This window comes from Psammomys obesus, unplaced genomic scaffold (genome assembly GCF_907164565.1).
Source record: "Psammomys obesus unplaced genomic scaffold, mPsaObe1.curated_primary_1811, whole genome shotgun sequence".
In the NCBI taxonomy this organism is placed as follows: domain Eukaryota; kingdom Metazoa; phylum Chordata; class Mammalia; order Rodentia; family Muridae; genus Psammomys; species Psammomys obesus.
Window position 1 is genome coordinate 14,455,269 of NW_026585504.1, and position 23,511 is coordinate 14,478,779.

The following is a 23,511-nucleotide window of genomic DNA, read 5'->3' on the forward strand; positions in this document are numbered from 1 at the left end:
AAAGCAGCGTGTATGTTCCAGATGTGCATTTGTCAGTCTCTACCAAAAACATAGTGAAAAACAAGGGATTACAGTAAAATGTTTCACTTTGTGTGTTAATTAAGAATTAAGGCTGTGTATCTAGAATTATCTAGGGCTGAAAGCTACAATTATGGACAAGAGTCTAATTTAGCTATAAAAAGAGGGCAATACTTTAATCCATTCAAAAGAAAACAGATCTTTAGGTTCTTGTTCTTGCCAGGATTACACTGTTTGTTTCACTGGAGGAAAGTTAATGTCTACACCCAAGGACTTAGGGAGAGCTGCGCCCAGCAGTGCTGACAGCTCCTCACACAAGGCATTTCTAGGCAGAGAACAGCTCTTAGGTATGAACATGCAGAAACTTGGCTGCATGGCAGGGATAAGCAGTCTTCAGGACATGAACAAGGCCAGAAACAACTGTAATCTCAGCACCTGGGGCCTAGGGAGGGAGGACTGTCACAAGTTCAGGGCCAGCCTGGGCTACGGAGGAAAATTAAGAAATTTAAACAATTTAGAGATGGTAATGGAACCCAGCCAGTCCAAAGATATGGGGATCAGCATAAGTATTACAAAGCTTTAAAAAGATTGAGATTCATATAGCTTAAGGTGCTAGCCTCAAACCTGCCATGTAGCCAAGGATGACCTTGAACTTTGGATCTCTTTGCATCTATGAAGTGCTGGGATTACAGGTGTGTGTCAACATGCCTGGCTTAGATACAAGCATTGAAAAGCACAGACCAAACATTTCTAGCCCAAAGAAAGTTCTACAATAACAGATTAGAGACCCTGATTCTCCAATCCATGAGGGGAAGAAACCGACAGTATAAAGGGGGCACATTTATTGTCACTGTTCCAAATGTACAAAAAAAATTAGAAAATAACCCCAACTTAATTCCCCCCACCCCCACATTCTTCCCAACACAAATAATTTTCTCCCCAAACCACAAACATAAACTGGTCCTGGTATTTTCATAAACAGTGCAGCTAAGAAACAGTTTAGAGAAAATTTAACAGGATTCAGAATGTATCATTCTGTCCTCTGATGGTTTTGCCATCTCTGGTGTAAGAGTCCTTTTACAAAGTGGTGCATTTGGCTAATGCTTTAGAGGTCCTCTTGCGCCTTCTTCTTCTTCTTGGGTTTTTCTTCTTGAATTATAGGGGGGTTTGTAGCTTCTTTTTGTAGATAGCTAACAAAATCATTTAATTCACGGCCACCCTGAAGAAAAAGAAAAAAAAAATTTAATTTTAAGAGCACTGGCTGAGCATTTCCAAAGATTCTTGAGTGAGTTTTAACTCCCAACTACTACACAGTGGCTCACAACCATTTATAGTGAGATCTGGTGCCCTCTTCCTGTGCGCAGGGAGAATGCTATACATACAGTCAACAAACAAATCTTTAAACAACAACAAAATAGTTAAGGGCCAGTGAGATGGCTTAATGGAATTTGATTCCCAGATCCCAAGTGGTAGTAGAGACTCCCCAAAGCTGTCGCCTGACTTTCAAACACGTATCCACTGCCACAAATAAAATGACAATAAATATGCCATAAAAGAATTTGGTATCCTAGCTATAGAGATGGCTCAGCGGGTAAGAGCACTGACTGCTCTTCCAGAGGACCAGCGTTCCACTCCCAGCACCCACATGGCAGCTCACAACTGTCTGTAATTCTAAGAGCTGACATCCTCATACAGATGTACATGCTGGCTAAACACCATTGCAAATAAAATAAAAATAAATCATTAAAAAAAAAAAAAAAGCTGTATACATATCAATATGGTTTGTGCACCTGTGTGTATTTTGGGGAAATAGGACAACACACTTACTTCATATTTCTTTGGATTTAGCTTCTGGTTGGCTGGTGAGAAGTAGATGGTAGGAAAACTAGGAAAAAGGAAACAAAAGTTCACCAATGGGATCTCACAGTAATACTAACATACCTGTCCAGAAGTGTTCTAGAATAATTTTTCTTTGTGGATTTAATCTAATCAGATGTTACTCTCCATGAATGGCTAAATAAATACTCAAATGAGAGATCACAAGATAAGAGTAATTTTGGGACCCCACTGCAGAAACCTAAGAAATTCATCTCCCAAACTATGTTCAGCAAGGAAATAGTTTCTTGGTGGCTACTCAGATGGCTAAGGGTAGGGTAGCCTGAATTCAGGAGTTTGAGGCCAGCCTAGGTAAGAAAGTAAATTCCACCCCCAAACCCCCAGTGGCGCATGCCTGTAATCCCAGCACTTGGGAGTCAGAGGCAGGAAGATCTCTGTGAATTTGAGGCCAATCTGGTCTAGAAATTGAGTCCAGGACAGCCAAGGTTACACAGAGAAACCCTGTCTCAAAATCAAAACCAAAGCAAAGCAAAACTCCCACTTGTTCATCAGCTTACCCTTTGACTTCATATGGAGAAGGCACATCATTGGCTGTGGCATCCATCTTGGCTATGACAATATTTGGGTCTTTGCTGAGCTGTTAATAAGAAGGTCAAACTTCTTGTTTTTAAAAAGTCAACAACAAAGAACTTATCTGTAATTCCAGAACTGAAGAGACTGAGGCAGGGGTATTACCACCAACTTAGGTTGGCTTGAGCTATAGTGTAAAACCCTACCTTAAACCAATAAACACGAGCATGCACCCACCTACCCACTCTTGGAGATGGAAGCAGGAGGATAGCCACAAGTTCCAGGCCAGCTAACCACTTGTTTCCAACCCAGATCTTAGTGGCTCATGCCTTTAATTCTAGCTCTTTGGAGGTGAGAGCAGACAGATTTTAGAGTTTGAAGCCAGCCTGGCAAAGCTTTCACTAACAAGTACTTGCTGATCTATCACTTAACACAATTCCAGCCTTTTACCTGTTTTTAAAGGTTTTGTTTGAGTGAAAAGAACACAATAGTTTCTAACTTCCTAGCCTCTTTTTTCGTATTGGTTTTTATATACTACTACATAAAAAGCCAGGTCTAGTCTTCCGTGTGGGAGGCTGAGTACATGCTCAGGCTTTGAACCACAACAACTACACATACCCACTTTTAAATTTACCTGGCTTGAATTACATTATGAGGGCAAAACCCCAAAGCAGTTTAAAATGAATGACTATAAATTCATAAACCAACGTGGAGAAAACCCCAGACAATTTTAACTACGACACAGATATGAGCCTGATGTGCTTAGGTGGCTGTCTGTGAACGTCTCTACAGGCTACAGACACTAGGGGGCAGTCAAGAGCAAGCATGTAAACAATAGGAAAAATATTAGTATTAAGGAATTAAGGCTATGCTTAATATGTATGTAAACTTCTGGATCACTTTCCTACTCAGAAGGAGGCTCATACTTACTTTTTCTCCCAGCTCTTTGTATTTGGGTTCCAGATTCTTACAGTGACCACACCAAGGAGCATAAAACTCAATCAGCACGTCCTTATCTGCATCATTCACTATTTCATCAAAATTTTCTGCTACCACAACCTAGAAAACAGGAGACTCTCTTTCATAAAAAGTCACAGGAAACAAAAACAAATGCTACCTCATGGTTTGCTTCTTTACGACTTTACCTGTTGTGTGTATACATGCATAAATGTGGAGGCTTTCTCTCCTTCCACTGTTACGTGGTGACTCAACAGGTTTTTAGGCTTTTGCAACAACTGCTTTCCCTACTGAGCTACCTACTACAACTGTAATGGGTTTCTTAGCTGGGGGTGTAGCTCAGTGGTGTTTAATGCGGGTTTGAGCCCTAGCATTAAAGACAAACAAATGTCAGCATGTTTTTGTTTAGATCTATCAGGATTTGGGAAGAACCCACAGCTGACAGGTGGTAAGAGCTTGAGAACACACCTTGACAGGCCCGTCGTTGGTCTCTGGGATAGGTTCAGATTTCAGGTATCTCTTCAGGTTGCCATCAAAATAATCCTGCAGGAACCTTTCAAGAGCCTTGCCATCCCGCCTGCAAATGAAAGACGGAATCTCACCAGAATTCATGATCCTTTTCTCTCACTTCTACCTCCCAAATGCACCATACCACCACCATTCCCAGCCTCCACCTACTACTTCTAATGAAGTGGGATTATGTAAGAATTCCAAGCTGCTACCCTTTTCTTAGTCTGCAAAAACACAATCTTTCAAAGTACGTAAGCTGAGAAAAATGATATTCAGAGATTTTGACTAAGACTTCTCTCCCCAGCCCAATGCCATACTAAATCCTCAGCGTTTAGGCTTTAATGATTTTCTGAGTCAAATACTGAACCAATGCTACGTACGAGAACTCCTCCTGCATGACAAACTTCTCTCCTTTAGCAGTTCTGACAGCCACAACAGGAACCTCTCCAGTAGTGCTTTCCAAGCCAAAATCAGACAGTTCATGGCTAAAGGTTTTACGGCTAGCTACAGCAAAGGTGAGTTTGTGTCCAGCATCAAGGAATTTCTTTGCCACCATCATCACCCTGTGAGGAGGAAGTAAGAGAAATATCTGTACTACGACCATGTAATAGTATAACAAAGTTTACTTATTTATAATTAAAGAGACAGGGTATGTAGACCAGGCTGGCCTTGAACACAGAGTACTAGGATTAAAAGCCTGCATCAACATGCCAGGCTAAGACTTTGAAAACAAGAAGGAGGAAGCTAGAAAGCAAAGAGTTTATGATCCATTCAGCCTTCTAGAATCACTAAGTTGGTGATGGTACCTAATCCACGATAGGAATTGTCCTGAAAAGAAATTTATAAAGGAAAAATGGACAGAGAATCCGTAAACAAGTGGGCCAATGTTGTAAGTGCACTGCACATCAAGCCTACACCTTTCACCATACAGTACAGCAAAGAAGAGCCAATTCATGCCCAAAAGATAATGTAATAGTGTATTACTTGTCCCTTATGACTTCATGCAGTTTTTAAGGCATGTGTTTGTTTCCACTCCCCCCATTATTATTATTATTATCATCATTATTTTCAAGACAGGGTTTCTCTGTTTAGCCCTGACTATCTTGTATCGTACTCTGTAGACCAGGCTGGCCTTGAACTCAGAGATCTGCTTGGGATTAAAGACGTGGGCTACCCCTGCCTGGGCTGCCCCTTTCTTTTAAAGACAGACTCTTTGCAGTCCAGACTAGCCACAAATTTAGTATGTAGGTGTAGCACAATTAACCTTAAACTTCTTGTTGTCCTGTCTCTTCCTCTAAATGCTTGGATTATACCTGTGACATCACACTCAGTTTTTGTTTTTAAATGTGGTGCTGGGGTTGGTGAGATGGCTTAGCCTGACAATCTGAGTTTGATCCCCAAGACTCACAAGGTAGAACTAACGACAGGCAAGCCGTGTGGCCTATACACACGCACACAGGCATATGCATGTATGTACACGGTGCTTGGGAACCAAACCAAGGCTCTGTGCATACTAGATGTACCAACTCAGCTACATCACTGCTCCATTCTCATCTAATCTTACACCCCAGGATAACAAGATGGTTTTTATTACCTGTTTCTCCAATAGTTGGAACCCTTAGCATTCTTTTCATAGTCCACATCATAGTAAGCTGTAAGTAAGTCCTTGCCTTGTATCAAATCTTTATTGTCTTCTGTCATATGAGGACAGATACCAAAACTGAAATAAAAAAATTCATTAGCTTTGTCATTTTCTAGTTGTCATATAGAATTACCAAAGTGGTAACATAAGAAGTCATTATCAACATTTAATACAAGTACTGAGCAACATACAGAACCATGATAAGAGTTACTGCGTCTAGACATTATAGCTTCAATATTATGTAGCTAAATTGTAATCCTTTGTATGGATTTTATTTAAGCCAAAACATAGCCTGCTGGGTGACTGAGCTAAAACACAACCAATTACAGATAAAAAGAGGTACTCACATGTTTTCCTGAATAAACTTTTTAATCTTGCCACTGGTCATTTTCTGTTCATTGTATGCCACGGTTTTGTCTTCAAACTTGTTAGCAAGATGTGAAGGGCGAAATAAAGTGATCCCCCTTAAAAACCAAAACCAAAAAGTGTCTTAAACAGCAGAATTGTCTCTCATATTTCATTTAAAGCTCAGAATAAGCTGGACACCATTAGCTGGGTGCAGTGGCTCACACTTGTAATCCCAGCATGCAGGGAGGCAGAGGCAGGCATATCTTTTTGAGTTTGAAGCCAACCTGGTCTGGTCTACAAAGGACTCCAGGGTATGTACACAGAGAAACCCTGTCTTGAAAAAACAAACTAAATAAAACAACCCCCTGGATACCTTTAACCCCAGCATTAAGAAAAAAGAGGAAGGTGTATCTCTAAGTTTGGGGCCAGTCTGGTCTACAAATCAGCCAGGGCTACATAGGGAGATCCTATAGCAAAAAAAAAAACAAAAACAAAAACAAAAAACTCAGACAAGACAGGGGCACTTCGACACACACACCTGTGATCTCTGCTTTTGAGAGGTAGAGGCAGCAGGATCACTACAGAGAGATCCTGCTTAAAACCTTCTGATCTAGTGCTTGTCTGCTTTGGGTTCAATTCCAGGTACCATAACAGAAATAAAACAAAAAGTTCAAACTTCCTTTTAATAAACAAATAAACGTATGGGATAGAGATGCTCAGCACTTAACAGCACTGGCTGTAATTCTAGAAGACCCATGCTCCACTCAAGTGGAGGCTAACACCAGTCTAGCTCCAGTTACAATGGACCCTGACTGCCCCCCCCCCCCAAAGACAAGCTTTTACGCCTTTGCTGGCCTGGAGCTCACTATGTGGACCTGTGTTGGCCCTCCCAACTATAAATAAATCTTTCCTTAAAAAGTATTTCTGCTGGACATGGTGGCGCACGGCGCGCACCTGTAATCTCAGCACTCGGGAGGCAGAGACAGGTGGATCTCTGTGAGTTCAAGGCCAGCCTGGTCTACAGAGTGAATCCAGGCCAGCCAGAGCTGTATTACACAGAGAAACCCTGTCTCAAAAAAACCAAAACCCAAACCAACAAACAAAGGTTGTTAGTGCCTTTTCTATTTTGCTGTTATTTTGTGGCTCATGACTTTAACCCCAGCACTCAGGAGGCAAAGGCAAGCACATCTGAGTTTGAGAGCAGCTTGGTCTACAAAGTGAGTTCTAGGACAGCCAGGACTACACAGAGAAACCCTGTCTCAAAACACAAAATAAAAACCCAAACAGGTGTACCCTGACACATGCAGACTCTGTGTGTGGTGTATGGCAAGCACTTCCTGAGAAGATACTTCCTGAGCTTTGGTCTACAATCATTTCCAATCCAATTGCTACACGCTACCTGGAAACATTTACCTCCCAAGAATCACCTCCTCCAGAGACAGGACTGCTGTAAGTTCAAGTCCAGCTTGATCTACACAGCAAGATCCTTTTCTCAAAAACAAACAAACCAACCAACAAACAAAAAAAGCCAACCACCCCCTTTTATGAGGCCTTCATTGTGATGTCCATGTAGGTTCCCACAGAAGCCAGGACATCTGCCAGAACCCCTGAAATTATAGGTAGTTGTGAGCTGCCTGATGTGGGTGCTTGGAACTCAAGTCTGGTCCTTTGCAAGAGCTCTTAACCACTGAACTATCTCTCCAGCCCCTTTTTCTTTCCTTTCTCTCTCTCTCTTTTTTTTTTTTTTTTTTTGGTCTTTTTGTTATTTTGCCCCCCCTCCCCCTGAGCTGAGGACCAAATCCAGGACCTTACTGAGCTAAATCCCTACCTCCTCTTTTTTTTTTTTTTTTTTTTGAGAGGGTTTTTCTGTATAGCCTTGGCTGTCCTTGACTCACTTTATAGACTAGGTTGGCCTTGAACTCACAGTGATCTACCTGCCTCTGCCTCCCAATGCTAGGATTAAAGACATACATCACTCTGCCCAGTTATCCCTTATCTTTCGTTTTGTTTTTGTTTTTGTTTTTTTGAGATAGGGTTTCTCTGGGTAGCATCCTGGACCTGCTTTGTAGACCAGGTTAGCCTTGAACTCTGAGAGATCCACCTGACTCTGCCTCCCAAATGCTGGGATTAAAGACATGCCACCACTCTAAGGTCTTTGGTAGGTCTGTCTATCATCTTTTAAAAACTAGCTTTTTTAAATACTACTCCTCAGCCCACAAAAGGGGGAAAAAATCACTCACTTTATATATTTAACACTTACATTTGTACATATATTTGCTTATATAAGATGCTTGTATTTAGTCACTTACTCTCCATTATCATCGTATTCCTTCACCAGAGATTCAATGTTGGTATGTGCAAATCGGTAGTTATCTCTCAAGTTGCTGGCTGCTTTTAGGAACTCGGAGTGCCCATCACTGAATAAATCCCTGAAAAAACCTGCACAGAAAATGTAAAAGACAGGGAATAACCAATACTGTTATCTAGTTTTCAAAGCCTTCAGTCTATTATAAACAACATAATTCAGGCTAAGACCAGGCTGCTTTAGATATATGACACAATATTTCTTTCTCTATCCTCTTAAGAAAGTAAGAGAGAGAATTTGGTAGAAATGAAGTCTTCCTTCTAGTTTTCCAGAATAGATCTGGCTGGGCACACTGCCTCACTTCTTAAGAGTTTTAGGAGGCAGAGGCAGGTAGATCTCTGTGAGTTTGAAGCTAACCTGATCTACAAAGTGAGTCCTGGACAGCCGGGGCTACACAGAAAAACCCTGTCTCAAAAAACAAACAAACAAACAAACAAACAAACAAAAACAAACTAGAAAAAGAGAGAGAAAGAAGGAGAGAGAGAGAAAGAAAAAGAGAAAAGAAAGATTAAAACAACATGGCAACAGGGTCTGACGAGTTAGCTTGGGGTTAAGAGCACGGACTATTCTTCCAAAGAATATGGGTTCAATTCTGATACTCATATGGCAGCTCAAAGCTGTCTGTAAGTCTAGCTCCAGAGTAACTGAGACATGCAGGCAAAACACCCACACACATAACACACATAAAACAAAATATGGTCGTACACATGCTTTTAATCCTGGCACCTGGGAGGCAGAGACAGCCACATCTCTGTGAGTATACAGCCAGCCTGGTCTATAGAGTGAGTTCCAGGACAGCCTGGTCTACCCAGAGAAATCCTGTCTAAAAACAAAACCCCCACTATCATCACTTTACCCTTTCTCCCTATGCCTTGTCTGTAAAGGGACTCTTGAGTGCCCTGAAATATACATGCCTGTAATCCTAGACTGAAGGCCATCTCCAGTTCCAGAGCCCTGTAGGTTACTTAATGAGATGCTGTCTCAAACTCTTCTCCCAAAATGCAGTAACAGTGGGACAGGGGATGATGACACATAGTACACGGGACATGGGGATGGGGTTTAGAAATGCCTACTAGGAATGGAGAAATGGCTCAGTGGTTAACAGCACCATGTTGCTCCTGCAAGACCTGGGTTCAGTTTCCAGCACTCAATGGTGGCTCACAACCACCTACAACTTTAGTTTCAGAGGATCTAATGGCTCCTGACCTCTTTGGGCTTCAGGCACACATGTAGTACATGTACATACATGGAAGCAAAACACTCATACAAATTAAGTAGATGAATAAAGAGACTCCTTATGGTTAATTAAGAAAGAAAAAAATTCGTATTTTTGTCTGAGTTGGTACTCAAGGAAGCCAAATGGACATCAGTACCTATGGAGTTAAAATTATACCCAAGGTAGGTGCAGTAAACAGAATTCTAGTTCTCTGGACAAGCAGCAAGTACTCTTAATCACTAAGCCATCTTTCTAGCATACCTGGTAACATTCAGAATTTGTTAAATCCAGGATAAGCCAAATGTACATGGTAAAAACTATCTGCTACTTCAGAGAATCAGCTTTATTTTAGGTTTAGGAGACTAAGAAATATAAACATCGGGTACAGGTTTAAATTTAAGTTTTTCATTTTTTTTAAGGGAACAGGTCTGTTTTTACTATATCTAGAACAAAAGATCTGCCTGTCTCCACATCCCAAAAACTGTATTAAAGATGTGTGCCACTAGGCCCACCTGAGGGTAAGCAATGCCCCCCACCCAAAACACACAGATTTTTCTAGGCATCCCTGGCTGTTCTGGACTTGCTTTGTAGACCAGGCTAGCCTCGAACTCACAGTGATCCGCCTGCCTCTGCCTCCCTGAGTGTTGGGATCACAAGTGTGAGACACTGAGGCCAGCTCATTTTTTGTTGTTGTTTTTGAGACAGGGTTTTTTCTATGTAGCCCTGGCTGTCCTGGCTCTGTTGACCAGGCTGGCCTCGAACCCAAGAAATATATCTGCTCTGCTTCCCGAGTGCTGGGATTAAAGGCATGTGTCGCCACTGCTTGACTGAGGGCAAGGTTTTAACCTCAGTGTGCTACACACACATAAAATTTCTTTTAAATGAAATTAAATGGTTTTTAAAATGAACTTAAACCCGTCCATCTCTAAGAATACAAACCGACACAAGGAACCATTCTCTCTCCATTACAGCATGCTGTCAGTTATCTTTCAACTGCTTCATGTTTGCTTAAGCTGCCTTACCTTTGTGCTTTTCTCACACATGGAGGTTCTTTTTTTTTTTTTTTTTTTAAAGATTTATTTATTATGTATACAGCATTCTGCCTGCATGTATGCCTACATGCCAGAAGAGGGCACCAGATCTCATTATACATGGTTATGTGGTTGCTGGGAAGTGAACTCAGGACCTCTAGAATAACCTCTGAGCCATCTCTCCAGCCCTCATGGAGGTTCTTTAAAGTCCAATCAATTTGGTGGCATAAACACGTATCTGCTACTTACCCACAACCGAGGCATCTTTATCACTAATGAACTTCTTAAATTCCTCCTCAGTTCTGAGAGGAACGGAAGCTGGTCCTGCTTGTTTCTTCAAGTGGCTGACAATTCCATCTTAGAAGATAAAACTTACATTAACACATATAAGTGACAAGGTAAGGGTTTAAAATATTCAAAAGGTACACGTTTTTAATGAAGTTTCTTACTATTCCTGTCCCTAAGCCATCTGATTTCTTTCTGACACACAGAGGTTTAGCTTCAGTGTATGTGTCCTTTTACTTGATTTCAGCCAACAAGGCTAAGTAGTAACTGGTATATCCTTCTAAACATACACATACACAGAAAATTACACTCCTTCATCTTCAAAACAGCAATATAGACTTCAACACACCCCTGTTTCTTCCTTCTTTTGGGAGTGATGGTGGCACCCTACCCAAACTGCCTCCCATAACTCCACAAGTGGCTCTTTCTTTTAGACAGGCCTCTTAGCTGAGGCTGTACAGCAGGGGCTTGCTTTGTCCTCAAACAACCTTCTCCCAACACCTCTAAGTTTTAGGGTTACAAAAATTTGCTACTAAGCCCAACTTATATCAATCAGGTAGTGGCTCAGTAGTGTATAGTGCCTCTGGGCCTAAACAAACTACTCCGTATGCAGACTTTCAAGTTATATGGTAACCTGAAGCCCAGCCCTCTTTTTTATAGAGTCCTATGTAGCTAAGGCTGGCCTTCAACTCACTATATATAGCTAATGATGATCCTGAACTCTGTTTCTGTTTTTTGTTTTGTTTTGTTTTTTTTGAGACAGGGTCCTGGAATTCATAATCTTGACTAGGCTGCCCTCAAACTCACAGAGACCTGTCTGCCTCCTGTGGGCTGGGATTAAAGGCATGCACTATTATACACAGTGGTGAGCTCTGCTTTAAATTTTTGGAGGAATCACCACATTTCCTTACATAGTAGCTATATTACTTTTCATTCCCAAGACAACAGTTCCAATCTCTAAGTTTTCAACGTCTGTGTGTATCTCTTGTACATGCTACAGATCTAACCCAAGGTTATCTCAATCACGGTAAACAAGTGACTCTCCACTGAGCTCCCTTCCTGACCATTTTCTGTGGACCCCCCCAGTTACCCTCACCACTACTTTTTAAATAGAGGCAGCCATAATGAGCACTAACCTGATAGCTAGCACATGCCTGTGCTTGAGGGCACACTCTCCCACACACACACACACACACACACCTAACTCTGGGCTAGCTTGAAATCTTTCTTTAGTCTTTTTAAAATTTTATTTTATTAATTACAATTTATTCACGTTAGCTTCAAATCTTAACAAAACAAAATGTTAATTCAATTTTCAGACTATAATTGGAGGCAGGTATGGTGGCACATTCCTATGCCATTACTTATAAAACTGAGGCAAGAGGATTAGAAATGTCTAAAACTTGTGTAAATGGTACGGTCTACATAGTGAGTTTCAGGACAATCAGAGCTACATAGTGAGACTCTGTCTCAAGAAAGAAAAGACAAGAAAAGAAAAGAAGAGAAGAGAAGAGAAGAGAAGAGAAGAGAAGAGAAGAGGGGAGAGGGGAGGGGGAAGGGAGAAAAGAAGGAAGGAAGGAAGGGAAAGGAAGGAAGGAAGGAAGGAAGGAAGGAAGGAAGGAAGGAACTAAACTAATTACCTTAAGCCTGGCCTGGTTTAAAGCTGTCCAGGGTCCTTACCTGCAGTCCTAGGCCCATCATAAGCACCTGCCTCTTCACCATCTCTAAATATTTTAAGGGTTGGGTAGCCACTGACTCCATACTTATTACAGGTGTTTGTGTTGGCAGTGCAATCCACCTAAAGATTAGAACAAGAGTTATTTTGTTATCTAAGTACCTCCTGCAAGATTTTATCACAGTCCCAAAATAATACGACTGGTTATATCCACAGAGGATCAATACTTCTTGGCATACTTAACAACGATCACTAGGCCTTAAAGTTGTATGGGTGCTACCTAACCACATCAGAACTGTTCAAGAAATGCTTTAGAATGTAATTCCTTGGCTTTCTATAGAAACTCTAAAATTAGTATTTAAGCTACATTCTCATTCCTAACAGTGATTTACTGTGGTGACAGTCATTTCCAAAAGGATGTGCTTAGTATACTCAATGTTTAGCTGGGATAAGATAATTTAATTTTGTACTTAATTTGTTCACTGGTAAATGCATCAATACTTGTTACACAAGAGCAAACGATTGGTTTAAAAACCACAGCAAACACCTTTACAAGACCAACCTTTACAAGATTCTGGGGTTTGATCTCAATGTCCAAACATGGGTCAAGTGAGGTTCAGAAAATTAATGCACAGCCTTACAAGCTTCATTTCATGCACATAGTCACATAAAATAAAAATTACAACTTTTTTTTTTTTTGTTATGTCAAGTTGCTTAACATCTGGATTAAATGTAGTTTTAAAGATTTCTAATATGGGCTGGAGTGATAGCTCAGGGATTTAGAGCACTGGCTATTCTTCCAAAGGTCCTGAGTTCAATTCCCTAGCAAGGACATAATGCCTCATAACCATCTAAAATGAGATCTGGTGCCCTCTTCTGGTGGGCAGGCACACATGCAGGCAAAACATTGTATAAATAAATAAATCTAAAAACAAAAAACAAAAACAAACAATGAAGAAAACAAACCCAAAAAACTTCTAACACACAAAATGCTTACTGGAACGACTATGAGAATACTACAGAATGGCAAAATTTATTAAACATTACTATTTTGCCTGTTTCTTTATGAGACAAGGTCTCAGGTAGCTCAGGCTAGTCCCTTATAGCCACACCTTTACTGTCCTTGTCTGACCCTTTCTTTCCTTTTAAAAAGTATGTTTTATTTTGTGTGCAAGTGTCTTGTCTGCATGTTCACGTACCAGGTGCATGCAGTGCCTGCAGAGGTCAGAAGGCCTCAGATTCCCGGGACTGGAATTAAGAATGGTTGTGAACCACCAAATTGAATACTGGGAAATGAACTCATGACATCTGTAAGAGCAGCCAAATGCTCTTAACTTGGAGCCACCTCCCAAATCCCCTCCCCCAAAGCCGGTTTTATATACTATTAAAGTACTTGGGCCAGTGAGATGGCTCAGCATGAAAGAAGCTTGTTGCTAAGCCCAAGGACTCACATGGCTCCATGCACACTTGCTCCCACACACATTCCTTCCTAGTGAATCCTTTGATGCTCACCTTTGCTAACGGGACTATTCCTTTTAATCTAGTTGCTGCAGCTTCATATTCAGGGGCAAGCCTCTTGCAATGTCCACACCTATTAAAAAGAAAAAAAGAAGCCAGATTCGTAGTTTAGCACAAACTTATTGATATTTTCTATCTAGGGAGAATCTCAAATCATATTTTGTTCCCCCCCCCCAAAGATAGGGTCTTGTGTTACATAGTCCAGGCTGGGACCTTCCTTTTTCAACCTCTGTTGGAGATTTTAACTGTAGGCATGCTAAACCAATTATCCTACTACTAGGCTTTACCCTAAACCCCTATTTTTGAATACTGACTTCTGTCCTGGAATTTACAAAGATCTGCTTGCCTCTGTCTCCCAAGTGCTGAGATTAAAGGCACGAGCCACCAGCATGACTGTTATGAATTACTTCCCAGGGAACACACTCCAGCTGCTCAGGCTCCTTTCCCTTGCTTCTCAAATGTGCTTCCAGGGGTGGAATGGCTAGTGCTTCAGGTGAACCCCAGCACCATTCTCTCTGGCTTCTTTAGTTATCTCAGCTCTTAATACGCTCAACGTACCCATCAATTCTCTTCACAAGAACTGTTCTTAACTCTGTAGTGTCATTTACAGGGCATTTACAGTGACATTTATAGGGCTTTTTTTTGAACAGCAGCATTCTGCTTAGTCTATAATATAACCCTTCTTGTAGATTTCCATCTATGGAGTTAAAGGAGTAACTCCCATGTCCCGTAACCTACCCCGCCACCCCCGGACAAAGAGTTTTTCTGCGTATCCTTGGCTATCCTGAAACTCTATGCAGACCAGGCTGGTCTCAGGCTCAAAGATCTGCCTGCTTCTTGCTTCCCAAGTGCTAGGATGCTTAAAAAAAAAAAAAAAGAAAGAAAAGAAAATTTCACACACACGGCAATTGTTTTTTATCACATTAAAATAATTAGAATCTGTATTTTGTTAATAATTCAAAGCCAGATGGTTGTGGCACACACCTTTAATCCCAGCACTTAGGAGGATATCTCTTTGAGTTCAAGGCTAGCCTGGTCTATAGATCATGTTTCAGGACAGCCAGGGCTAAATAGTGAAACACTGTCTCAGAAAGAAACAAACAAACAAAAAAAACCAATTCAAATACATTCATTCATTACAGAACATAGAAGGAATGCAATGAATGGAACTGGTGAGCTGAGTTCCATCTCTGGGACCTATACGGCAGAAGAAAGGGTCCTCTGACCTCCACCCATGCACTATGGCACGTACATACCAACAACTGCCTGCCATGTACACAAAATAAAGAATATGCAATAAAATTAAAAAAGAAAAGAAAATGTAGTACATTTACACAATGGAGTATTACTCAGCTGTTAAGACACCCAGACCAAAAAAGAAAAGCATAATATATATTCCATGTAAGTGGATATTAGCTATTAAGTGAAGGACAATCACACTACCACCCACTGGGGGAAAGTGGGCATGGAACACGATCTTCCTGAGAAAGGGAAACAGATTTTGTAGGTGGACTGGTACAGGTGGGCATGAAAACAGGAGGGGTCAGGTGGGGAAGAGAGGGACGAAGGGGTAGAGTATAGCAAGTCAACTGGAATAGAGGGGCATTTATGGGGAAATGTGGAAACGTCCTGGAATCTAGGGAGACCCTAGCAAGGCTCTCTGTAACCACACAAGGCTTCCAGTGGCAGGACTGAGACCTTAATGCACCACAAAACCACCGACCCACACCTATGCTGCCTGCAAGATGTGTTGGGGCAATGGTGGCCCCAGTGACTGGTCTAACTTGAGGCTCAAGCCCATGGCCGACGTCGCCTAGAGGGCCATTAACTGCAAGCTAATGGCTCACAGACCTAGGGTAGAACCAAAAGCAATGAACATCCCTGTCCCCAAAACTCAGTAAAATGATTCCTAACCGATATTCTGCTACACTCATAGATTGGTACCTAGCCCAATGAGGAGTCCTCCAGGAGCTGGCACCTGACAGAATATGCAGAGACTCACACCCAAACATTAGGTGATGCTTGGGGAACCCCACAGAAGAGGGAGGAAGGATGTAGGAGCCAGAGAGGGTCTAGGACACCAGGAGACATGGCTCACAGAATCAAGGGCCCTCAGAGACTGAAGCAACCACCACAAAACCTGCATGGATCTGCACTAGTTCCTCGTCTTATGTCATGAAGCTTGTGTTCTTGTGGGAGTGAGGGTGACTGACTCTCTTGCTTGTTCTTGGGAGCCGTTTCCTCCTTGTGGGCTGCCTAGTAGTCTTGATATGAGGGCTTGAACCTAGTCTTACTTCATCTTGTTATGCTGAGTTTGGTTGATTCCCTGGAAGACGTGACCTTCTCTGAAGGGAAATGGTGGAACAGTGGGTCCAGGGGAGACTGGGAGGAGTAGAGGCTGAGGTATTTTATGAGAGAATAGTAAATAAATTAAAAAAGACACAACAGCATATTTTGAATGCATCTATGATGTCACCGATTATGAGAAGAACCATTATTTTATATATCATTAAGGCTATGTTAGCAGGTGGTAGCGGTGCATGCTTTTAATCCCAGCCCTCGGGAGGCAGAGAAAGGTGGATTTCTGAGTTCAAAGCCAGCCTGGTCTACAGACTGAGTTCCAGGACAGCCAGGGCTACACAGAAAACCCGTCTCCAAACCAAAAAAGGAAAGAAAGATGTTACTACCTAGGCTATAAAATAATTTGTGTTATCCACGAAATACAGGATATTACTATTTATTCACTGCCCAGTCTGAAGAATCAATACCCGCCCCCCAAGCCAACAGCTGGCTAGTGGTAGCACATATCTTTAATCCCAGCACTTGAGAGGCAGGTGTATCTCTGAGTTCAAGGTCAGCCTGGTTCAGAATGAGTTCCAGGACAGTGAGTGCTACACAGAGAAATTCTGTCTCAAAAAACATTAAAAAGGGTGGGTGGGGGGAAGCAATGCAGCTGAAACCTTCCTGTACTCCCCCATCCTGAGTTTGGTGTCTATTATTTGGTCCTTTTATACTTTTTTCCTGAGATGGACTTCATCACTGACTACAGCTGGCCTCTCTGTAGTGCAGGTGGCTTGTGCAAATGTACTTTTATATTCTTAATGTGCATTTGGGTGTGCAAGATGGCTTAGTAGGTAAATGTGCTTGTCACTAAGCTACATGACCAGAGCTTGGTTTCAGTATGATGCAAAAAGCAGATCAGCTCTGGTAGGTCACCCTCTGACCTACACACACACAAAATGTAAACAGTATTCTGGAGCATGCTGTTAGTGTTTTCTTTTGTACTACTACTTGGTCCTTCATTTAAAAACACTGACAACTTTTCAACAGGTGTCCTAAACACCTTAGAGAATATGCAGTTTTACAGGTGTTTCTTTTTAATTTTTAAATCTTTTGTGTATGTGTGTGGGTATGCCACAGGTTGTATAGGTGCCCATGAAGGTCAGAAGTGGTCATCAATTCTTTTGGAACTGGAGTTTGAGGCAATTGCAAGGCCCCAGGATAGAGGCTGGGAATAGAATCTGGGATCTCTGCAAAAGCAGCATTCACTCTCAATCACTGAGCCTTGTTTTTGAGCTACTCTCTTAAAATTCTTTATCTAGACACACTTTTCAGAGGCACAATACTTTGTAGTGAAAGAGCACCTTGAAGTCCTGACCCACCATCTCCAAATTCTGGGGAACTGTAGACATGCACCACCTTGCCTGACTTTTTCCCTTCTGTTTTCTATTTTCACTGTCTCTAGAGGGGTCACAGAACTCTTCAGCCTTCTTCTCAAAGTGATCCCTCTGCAACCCATTGAGTTTTTCTGAAGAGATAATGTACAGCTGGTGCTAGGTGTATACTGACAAGAATATGCCACACACCCACATGCATGGCAAGCACACCTGTGGGACTGTTAGGACTTTTGGGATGAAAGAGCAGGTGTTTGTGGCAGCCCTCTGGGAAAAGCATACCAACTTATGTTTTTATTATTTCCCATGATCATATAATACCATGCCAGTCTCTTGCAAAAGTTAACTTCTTTACCTCAACTGTCCTGAAAAACGAGACAAAAAAATGAAAAATATAAAAATATTCATAAATATATATAAAAGTATTCATACAAGGCCAAGTGTGGTGGATCTCTGACTTTCAAGCCAGCCTGGTCTACACAGTGAGATCCTGTCTCCAAAAAGAAAGCAAAGTAGGCATGGCTCATGTCGAGAATCCCCAAGAAGCCCGGCGCGAAGGCACCAGCCCATAACCCCAGCCATCTCGCCAGCCTGTTTTTGAGAAAGTATTTTCAGTTCAAGGCCTTACCTGAGGGAGGAAAGGAGAGAAAAGAGAAGAGAAGGGAAGGCGGGGGGGGGGGGGGGGGGGGGGGGGGGGGGAGTGAATGTAGCTCGGCATCAGAATGTTTCCTTAATGTGGTTAAGGCCTGGGGCTCAACTTCCAGGATGAGAGCAGCACACTGGCAATGGGGTAGACAGCAAGGATGGCACCTACTAACCTGCCACATTTGCCCAACAACCAGAGATCCCCAGAATCCATGTAAAGGTAGAAGGAAAGAACAAACACCATTAACCTGTCCTTGGCCCCACAATAGCAAACATTTTTTAAAGCGACAGACAGCTGGAGAGATGGCTCAGCAGGTAAAAGCACTTGCTAGTCTAGCAGAGGACCGGAGTTCTGTTCCTGGCACCCACAACCCTGTGTAAGCCCAGTTCCAGGGTACTTGATATCCTCTGTTCATACACACAAAGGCCCCCATAGGCTCATATTTGAATGCTTGGTCTCTCCTTGCTTACGCAGAACCCTTGGGAGGTGTGTCATTTGGGGGGGGGGGGGTGTTCAACTTTGAGGTAAAAAACAAAACAAACAAAAAAAAACCCCCACATCATTCTTACTTAGCGCTTTCTGCTTCAAGGTTGTCTCACCATGTGAGCAGAGCCCTTAGCTACTGTTCCCTGCTATGATGGACACGGACTCCAAGCTTCTGAAACCGTAAACCTGGAATAAGCTTTCTTTAACAAACTGCCTTCGTCATGGTGTTTTGTCACAACACAGAACCTGAGAAGTCAGTGTGCTACAAGCTAAGATTAAAACCAATTGCTCTAAGCAGTGGCACCATCCATAAGACCAACAAATGTACAAACAGTTCCTATGAGAATGGGAAAGACTGCCCATTTCAGACAACCAACCAGGAAGAGGATCAGGTGTACTTTAAGGGAAATGAGGGTCTATCACAGAACCCATTACCTCTTTTACCCATTCCTGGCCAATATTAAAACCCAGAACTCACCACTCTCAGAGATGGTATTGAACCACAGATAACTTCAACATGTAATACTCAGTAGTTATCACTTCATGCTGCACTGCATCTCATACAATTATTTTAGCCTCTGATAGAAGTGGACAGTTCTTTCCCTATAGGAATCCCAGTCTGGAGAAGGATTAATGAGTAAATTGTCCAGGGAAGGATAGAGTTGCAATGAAATCTCAATGTTGAAAAGACTGGGAGCAAGAAAGGAGAGCCAAGTAAAGGAATACGGAAGAACACACAAAACAAACCGCCAGCAAACAGTAAAGTGCATGGAGAGAACGCCTGTAATCCCAACTCTCTGAAGGCAGAGGCAGATGGATCTCTGTGAGTTTGAGACCTGCCTGGTCAATGTAGGGAGTTCCAGTATGGCCAGAGCTACATAGTGAAACTCTGTATAAAAACAGAAAAAAATTAAAACTAACATTAAAGATTTAATTTTAGAGGCTGGGGACACAGTGCTTGCACTGCAGACATTAAGGACCAGAAATCTACAACATAAGGAGATGTTTAAGACTTAAAAACATTTAACTACTGCTATTTCTCAGAGAAATTCAGATATTCATATCCCTACAAATGCACAGGTTAGTGAAAAAAAGGTAACTCACACCTCTACATCAAGTGTTTAGGAGGCGAAGACAGCGTAATGGTCCACAGCCAGGCTCTAGGACATAAAAAACTTGTTCCAAATGAACCAAACCTCGTAAGAGAAACAGTGGCTTGCAAAGAAATCTTTCACTTTCACTTACAAAATTAAAGGGGTAGAGCTAAGTGAAGATGGAACCTAGGTGGGGCTTTGATGAGGCAGGCAAGCGCTGTACCGCAATCCACTGCACCCAGACTCCATTTTGACACCTCACCTCGAATACACTTGTTGAGACATCCCTCCAGCCTCCCTTTCCCCCCACTCTAAGTGTATTTTTCCCCTTACTTTGCGTGTATGGGTGTTTTGTCTGCATCTATGTCTGTGTATCGTGTGTGTAGTGACTAAAGAAGCCAAGAAAGGAGCTGGATCTCCTGGAACTGGAGTTACAGACAGTTGTGAATACTGGAAATTGAACCCGGATCGTCTGGAATAGCCAGTGCTCTTAACTGCGGAGCCATCTATCCAGTCTCCATTTTACTGTTAATTAGGTATCTCATATGGTGTGGTGGTGCACACCTTTAGTTTCAGGCCTCAGAGGTCCAGGTCAGCCAAAGCTACAGTAAGACCCTATCTCAAAATTCTTCATTGTTTCTAACAGGGAACAGTACTCCTGTTATGTGCAAGAGAAAAGAGTAAATAAGTAACATAGAACTCAATCTCTAGAACTTGGTGTGGTGGCCTATAATCTCAGCATCTGGGAGGCAGAGACTTAGAAGAATAAACCCAGTCTGAGTACATAAGACTGTCCCAGAAAAACAAGCAAAGGAACAGATTAAAAACAAAACAAACAACTGTTAAAACTAATCTTTCCTGCTGGCAACTTGGAAGATGATTTTATCTTCTAAGCAGACACCACAGCAGAAAGCCACCCAACTCTTGATAGTTCAATGCATTATGGGGTATGAAGTCTTCAGAAAAGCAGGTGCAACAATTTTTAGTAGAAAGACAAGTCTGAAGCCAGGTGTGGTGGGGCATTCAGAATAGAGTATCAGGAACTGAAGGCTAGCTAGGCAACTCAAGACCCTGTCTTAAAAGAAAAAGAAGGTCAGCCTGAACTATACAGAGGGGCCGACTTAAGTATATATACACATACACATACATACGTATATGTGTGTGTACATATATATATTTTCCCCCTTCAATAATGAGGATTGAACAAGCTAGGCAAGCATTGAGCCATACCCCAAAGCCTTAACTAAAATCCATACTTCAAACTAATTGTTTAAAAACCCCCAATTCTCAACTTGTATGACCCCTTCAGTCAAAGAAGCTGGACCCAAGTGACACCCCCTCAAAGTTAATGGCATGATTATATAACCATCATAAACTGTTTCTAAGAGGAAACATGAATTCTAGAGATGTATAAACACTATCCGTAATGTGTAATCTGTCTGAGCACGAAATATCCCAGGCTCAGAAACACTTTGTTTCTTGCCTCTAGTATAGCTTTCTGATTCAGGCAGTCTTTGGTACAGGACTTTTGAGTGTGACTAAGTCAGATAAGCTTGGACTGTAATGATCCCACAGGGCCAGGAGCAAGGATAATTTACAGTGAAACTGTTACACACTGTTTTACTGGTACCACTGAACAGTTTTGAATTAAGGGTCACTGTGCCAGGAGGGCAAAAAATACAAATCTACTTAACTATCTCTGTTAAAGTAACTAGCTTGTTGTGGTAATAATTTGTAAGTTGCCCAATCTTCCGCTAGTGACAAAACTAGAATTCCTATTTGCTCTGCCTCCCCAAGAAAGTTTTTATTTGGGGGTCACACCTAATCTAAACAGTTTACACTTTTGTCCATTAAGGAGTCCCTGAGATGGAGTATTTCTCCAACAGTGGTTACTTTCTCACTGACATTGTTATACCTTTCTAGAACTATCTTAGGCTGACAATTATGATTAGTGAAATTACTCTTGTTCTTTTACTTTCTCTTTAATAGAGGCGCCTGCAGCTTAAAGTAAACTACTGTAAGGCCCGTGTCAAGAAAGCTCTTAGGATCATTTTGTAGGCACTGAGTGACCTTGGTTAGAAACCTATGGCTCTGGGGTGGGGACAAGAAGAGAGAAAACAGCTTGGGATCCACACTTACGAGGACCTCTGCCTCCTCCCTAAGGCTTTGGGATGCCTGGCTGGTGATGCAGACCGAGGAGGGGACATTTACACTGACTCACCTAGATACTGATAGGGAGACAGATACACCGGAGGGGGAGGGGATACCCTCCACAGAGGAAGTGCAGCAGGAACGCGGAGGAAAGGACGTGGCCCTCCGGGGGAGCCCAGGCTCTTTCCTTTCCGGATCTGCTCCGTCCCCACCCCCACCCGCGGCGGAGCACCTCCGGGCCGGCTCCCCGTCGACTAGCCGGGAAGCAGCCGCAGCCAGGCCTGCCGGAGAGCGGAGGGCGCCAGCGCTGCGTAGGCCCAACCGCCCCCGCGCCCAACCGGCCTTGACCCCGCAAGCCCAGGGGGCCTCACCAGGGCGCGAAGAACTCGACTAGCATGAGCCCCGCCGAGCCCGTGTCGGCGACGCGACTCTCGAAGTTTTCGTCCGTGAGTTCCAACACGTCGGAGGCGGCGGCGAGGCGGGCCGAGGCGAGCAGCAGCGCCACGCCCGGGAGCAGCGCTAGGCGGCCGGAGCGCATGGCGGCGAGACGCGGCGGGGACGGTCGGAGGGTCGGGGCCGGGGGTGGGGAAGCCGAGAAGGGGGACACCCACAACCTGCAGCCGCCGCCTGCGCTCGCGCGTCTGGCCCGGGCAGACCTGCCGCCGAGGTCCCAACCCCTTAGGCCGGCTCGGGCCCGCAGTGTGGCAGCCTCCGATTGGCTGCGTCGCGCTGCGTCGGGCGGGCCGAACCAGCTGGTAACTGCCGATTGGCCGGCGCGCGAGGCGGGGCGGGGCGGACGCTGCGGCGACGTCCGCGGCGGGGGTCGGCGGGAAGTGGGGCACGGCGAAGCCGGAGCGGCCCTCAACTCCGCCAACCGGGGAGGAGTGGCGCTCGGGGCGCCGGCGCGAAGGCCGAGCGGTGAAGTCAGGGCCGAGTGGGCGGAAGTGAGGCCCGCAAGCGGCCCGGAGCGGCGCTTGAGCTGCCCGGCTCCCTCGCTCCGGGGCGTTGCGGCGCTCACACGCTTCGGAGCACAGCGCGACACGTTTTCCAAATGTCAGGCTGTTGCTTTGTCCAATTATAGGGCGTAGTAACCCCACATCCTGCTGCCGCCCCACCTCGTATCCTGCTTTGTCAGGTCCACGTGAGGTCTGTATTCTTTGTCCTACCTTAGGCCTCCTGCCCTCCTGCTTTCACACCGATCCCGTTGTTGTTTGCTTGAGAGGGTGGGGAACTGAGAATTGAACCCGGAACCTTCCACAATGCTAGGCAAGCGACCCATCGCAGAATTAATAACCCTAGTCCGGACCTTTTGACTTTTTTGAGACATGGGCACACTAAATTGCTCAGGATGGCCTTGAATTCATTCTGTAGTCCAGGCAGGTCTAGAACATTCTATACTCTGGCCTCAGTCTCCTGAGACTGGGAGCGATGGTCTGCACTACGTGTGTGTGTGTGTGTGTGTGTGTGTGTGTGTGTGTGTGTGTGTGTG

General features: G+C 43.4%; 2 protein-coding genes across 3 annotated transcripts in view; one reads left to right on the top strand and one right to left on the bottom strand.

Moving 5' to 3' along the window:
- Window positions 1-845: 845 nt before the first annotated feature.
- Window positions 846-22,694, bottom strand: Pdia3 (protein disulfide isomerase family A member 3). The gene is made up of 13 exons (XM_055625684.1): window positions 22,394-22,694; window positions 13,966-14,044; window positions 12,459-12,576; window positions 10,743-10,850; window positions 8,191-8,320; window positions 5,881-5,997; window positions 5,486-5,611; window positions 4,272-4,454; window positions 3,850-3,958; window positions 3,355-3,483; window positions 2,412-2,491; window positions 1,846-1,903; window positions 846-1,237 (listed from the first exon to the last, which is right to left on the bottom strand). The coding sequence occupies exons 1-13, from the start codon at window positions 22,558-22,560 to the stop codon at window positions 1,124-1,126; spliced, it is 1,518 nt and encodes a 505-aa protein (XP_055481659.1). The 5' UTR covers window positions 22,561-22,694; the 3' UTR covers window positions 846-1,123.
- Window positions 22,695-23,036: 342 nt separating this feature from the next.
- Catsper2 (cation channel sperm associated 2) overlaps window positions 23,037-23,511 on the top strand; it is a 23,313-nt gene continuing 22,838 nt past the window's right edge. For both annotated transcript variants that reach the window (XM_055625498.1, XM_055625573.1), the window contains exon 1: window positions 23,037-23,168. The gene's annotated coding sequence lies outside the window, so the exon portion shown is untranslated. The remainder of the gene's footprint in view (window positions 23,169-23,511) is intronic.

What these genes read in the sequence shown, in the direction of transcription:
- Pdia3 (XM_055625684.1), bottom strand. Translation starts at nt 22,560, where the DNA reads ATGCGCTCCGGCCGCCTAGCGCTGCTCCCGGGCGTGGCGCTGCTGCTC. An exon ending in GTCGAGTTCTTCGCGCCCTG is followed by an intron (nt 14,045 to 22,393) that starts GTGAGGCCCCCT and finishes TCTTTTTAATAG; the next exon opens with GTGTGGACATTGCAAGAGGC. An exon ending in CCAACGACGGGCCTGTCAAG is followed by an intron (nt 3,484 to 3,849) that starts GTGTGTTCTCAA and finishes CCTGTTTTCTAG; the next exon opens with GTTGTGGTAGCAGAAAATTT.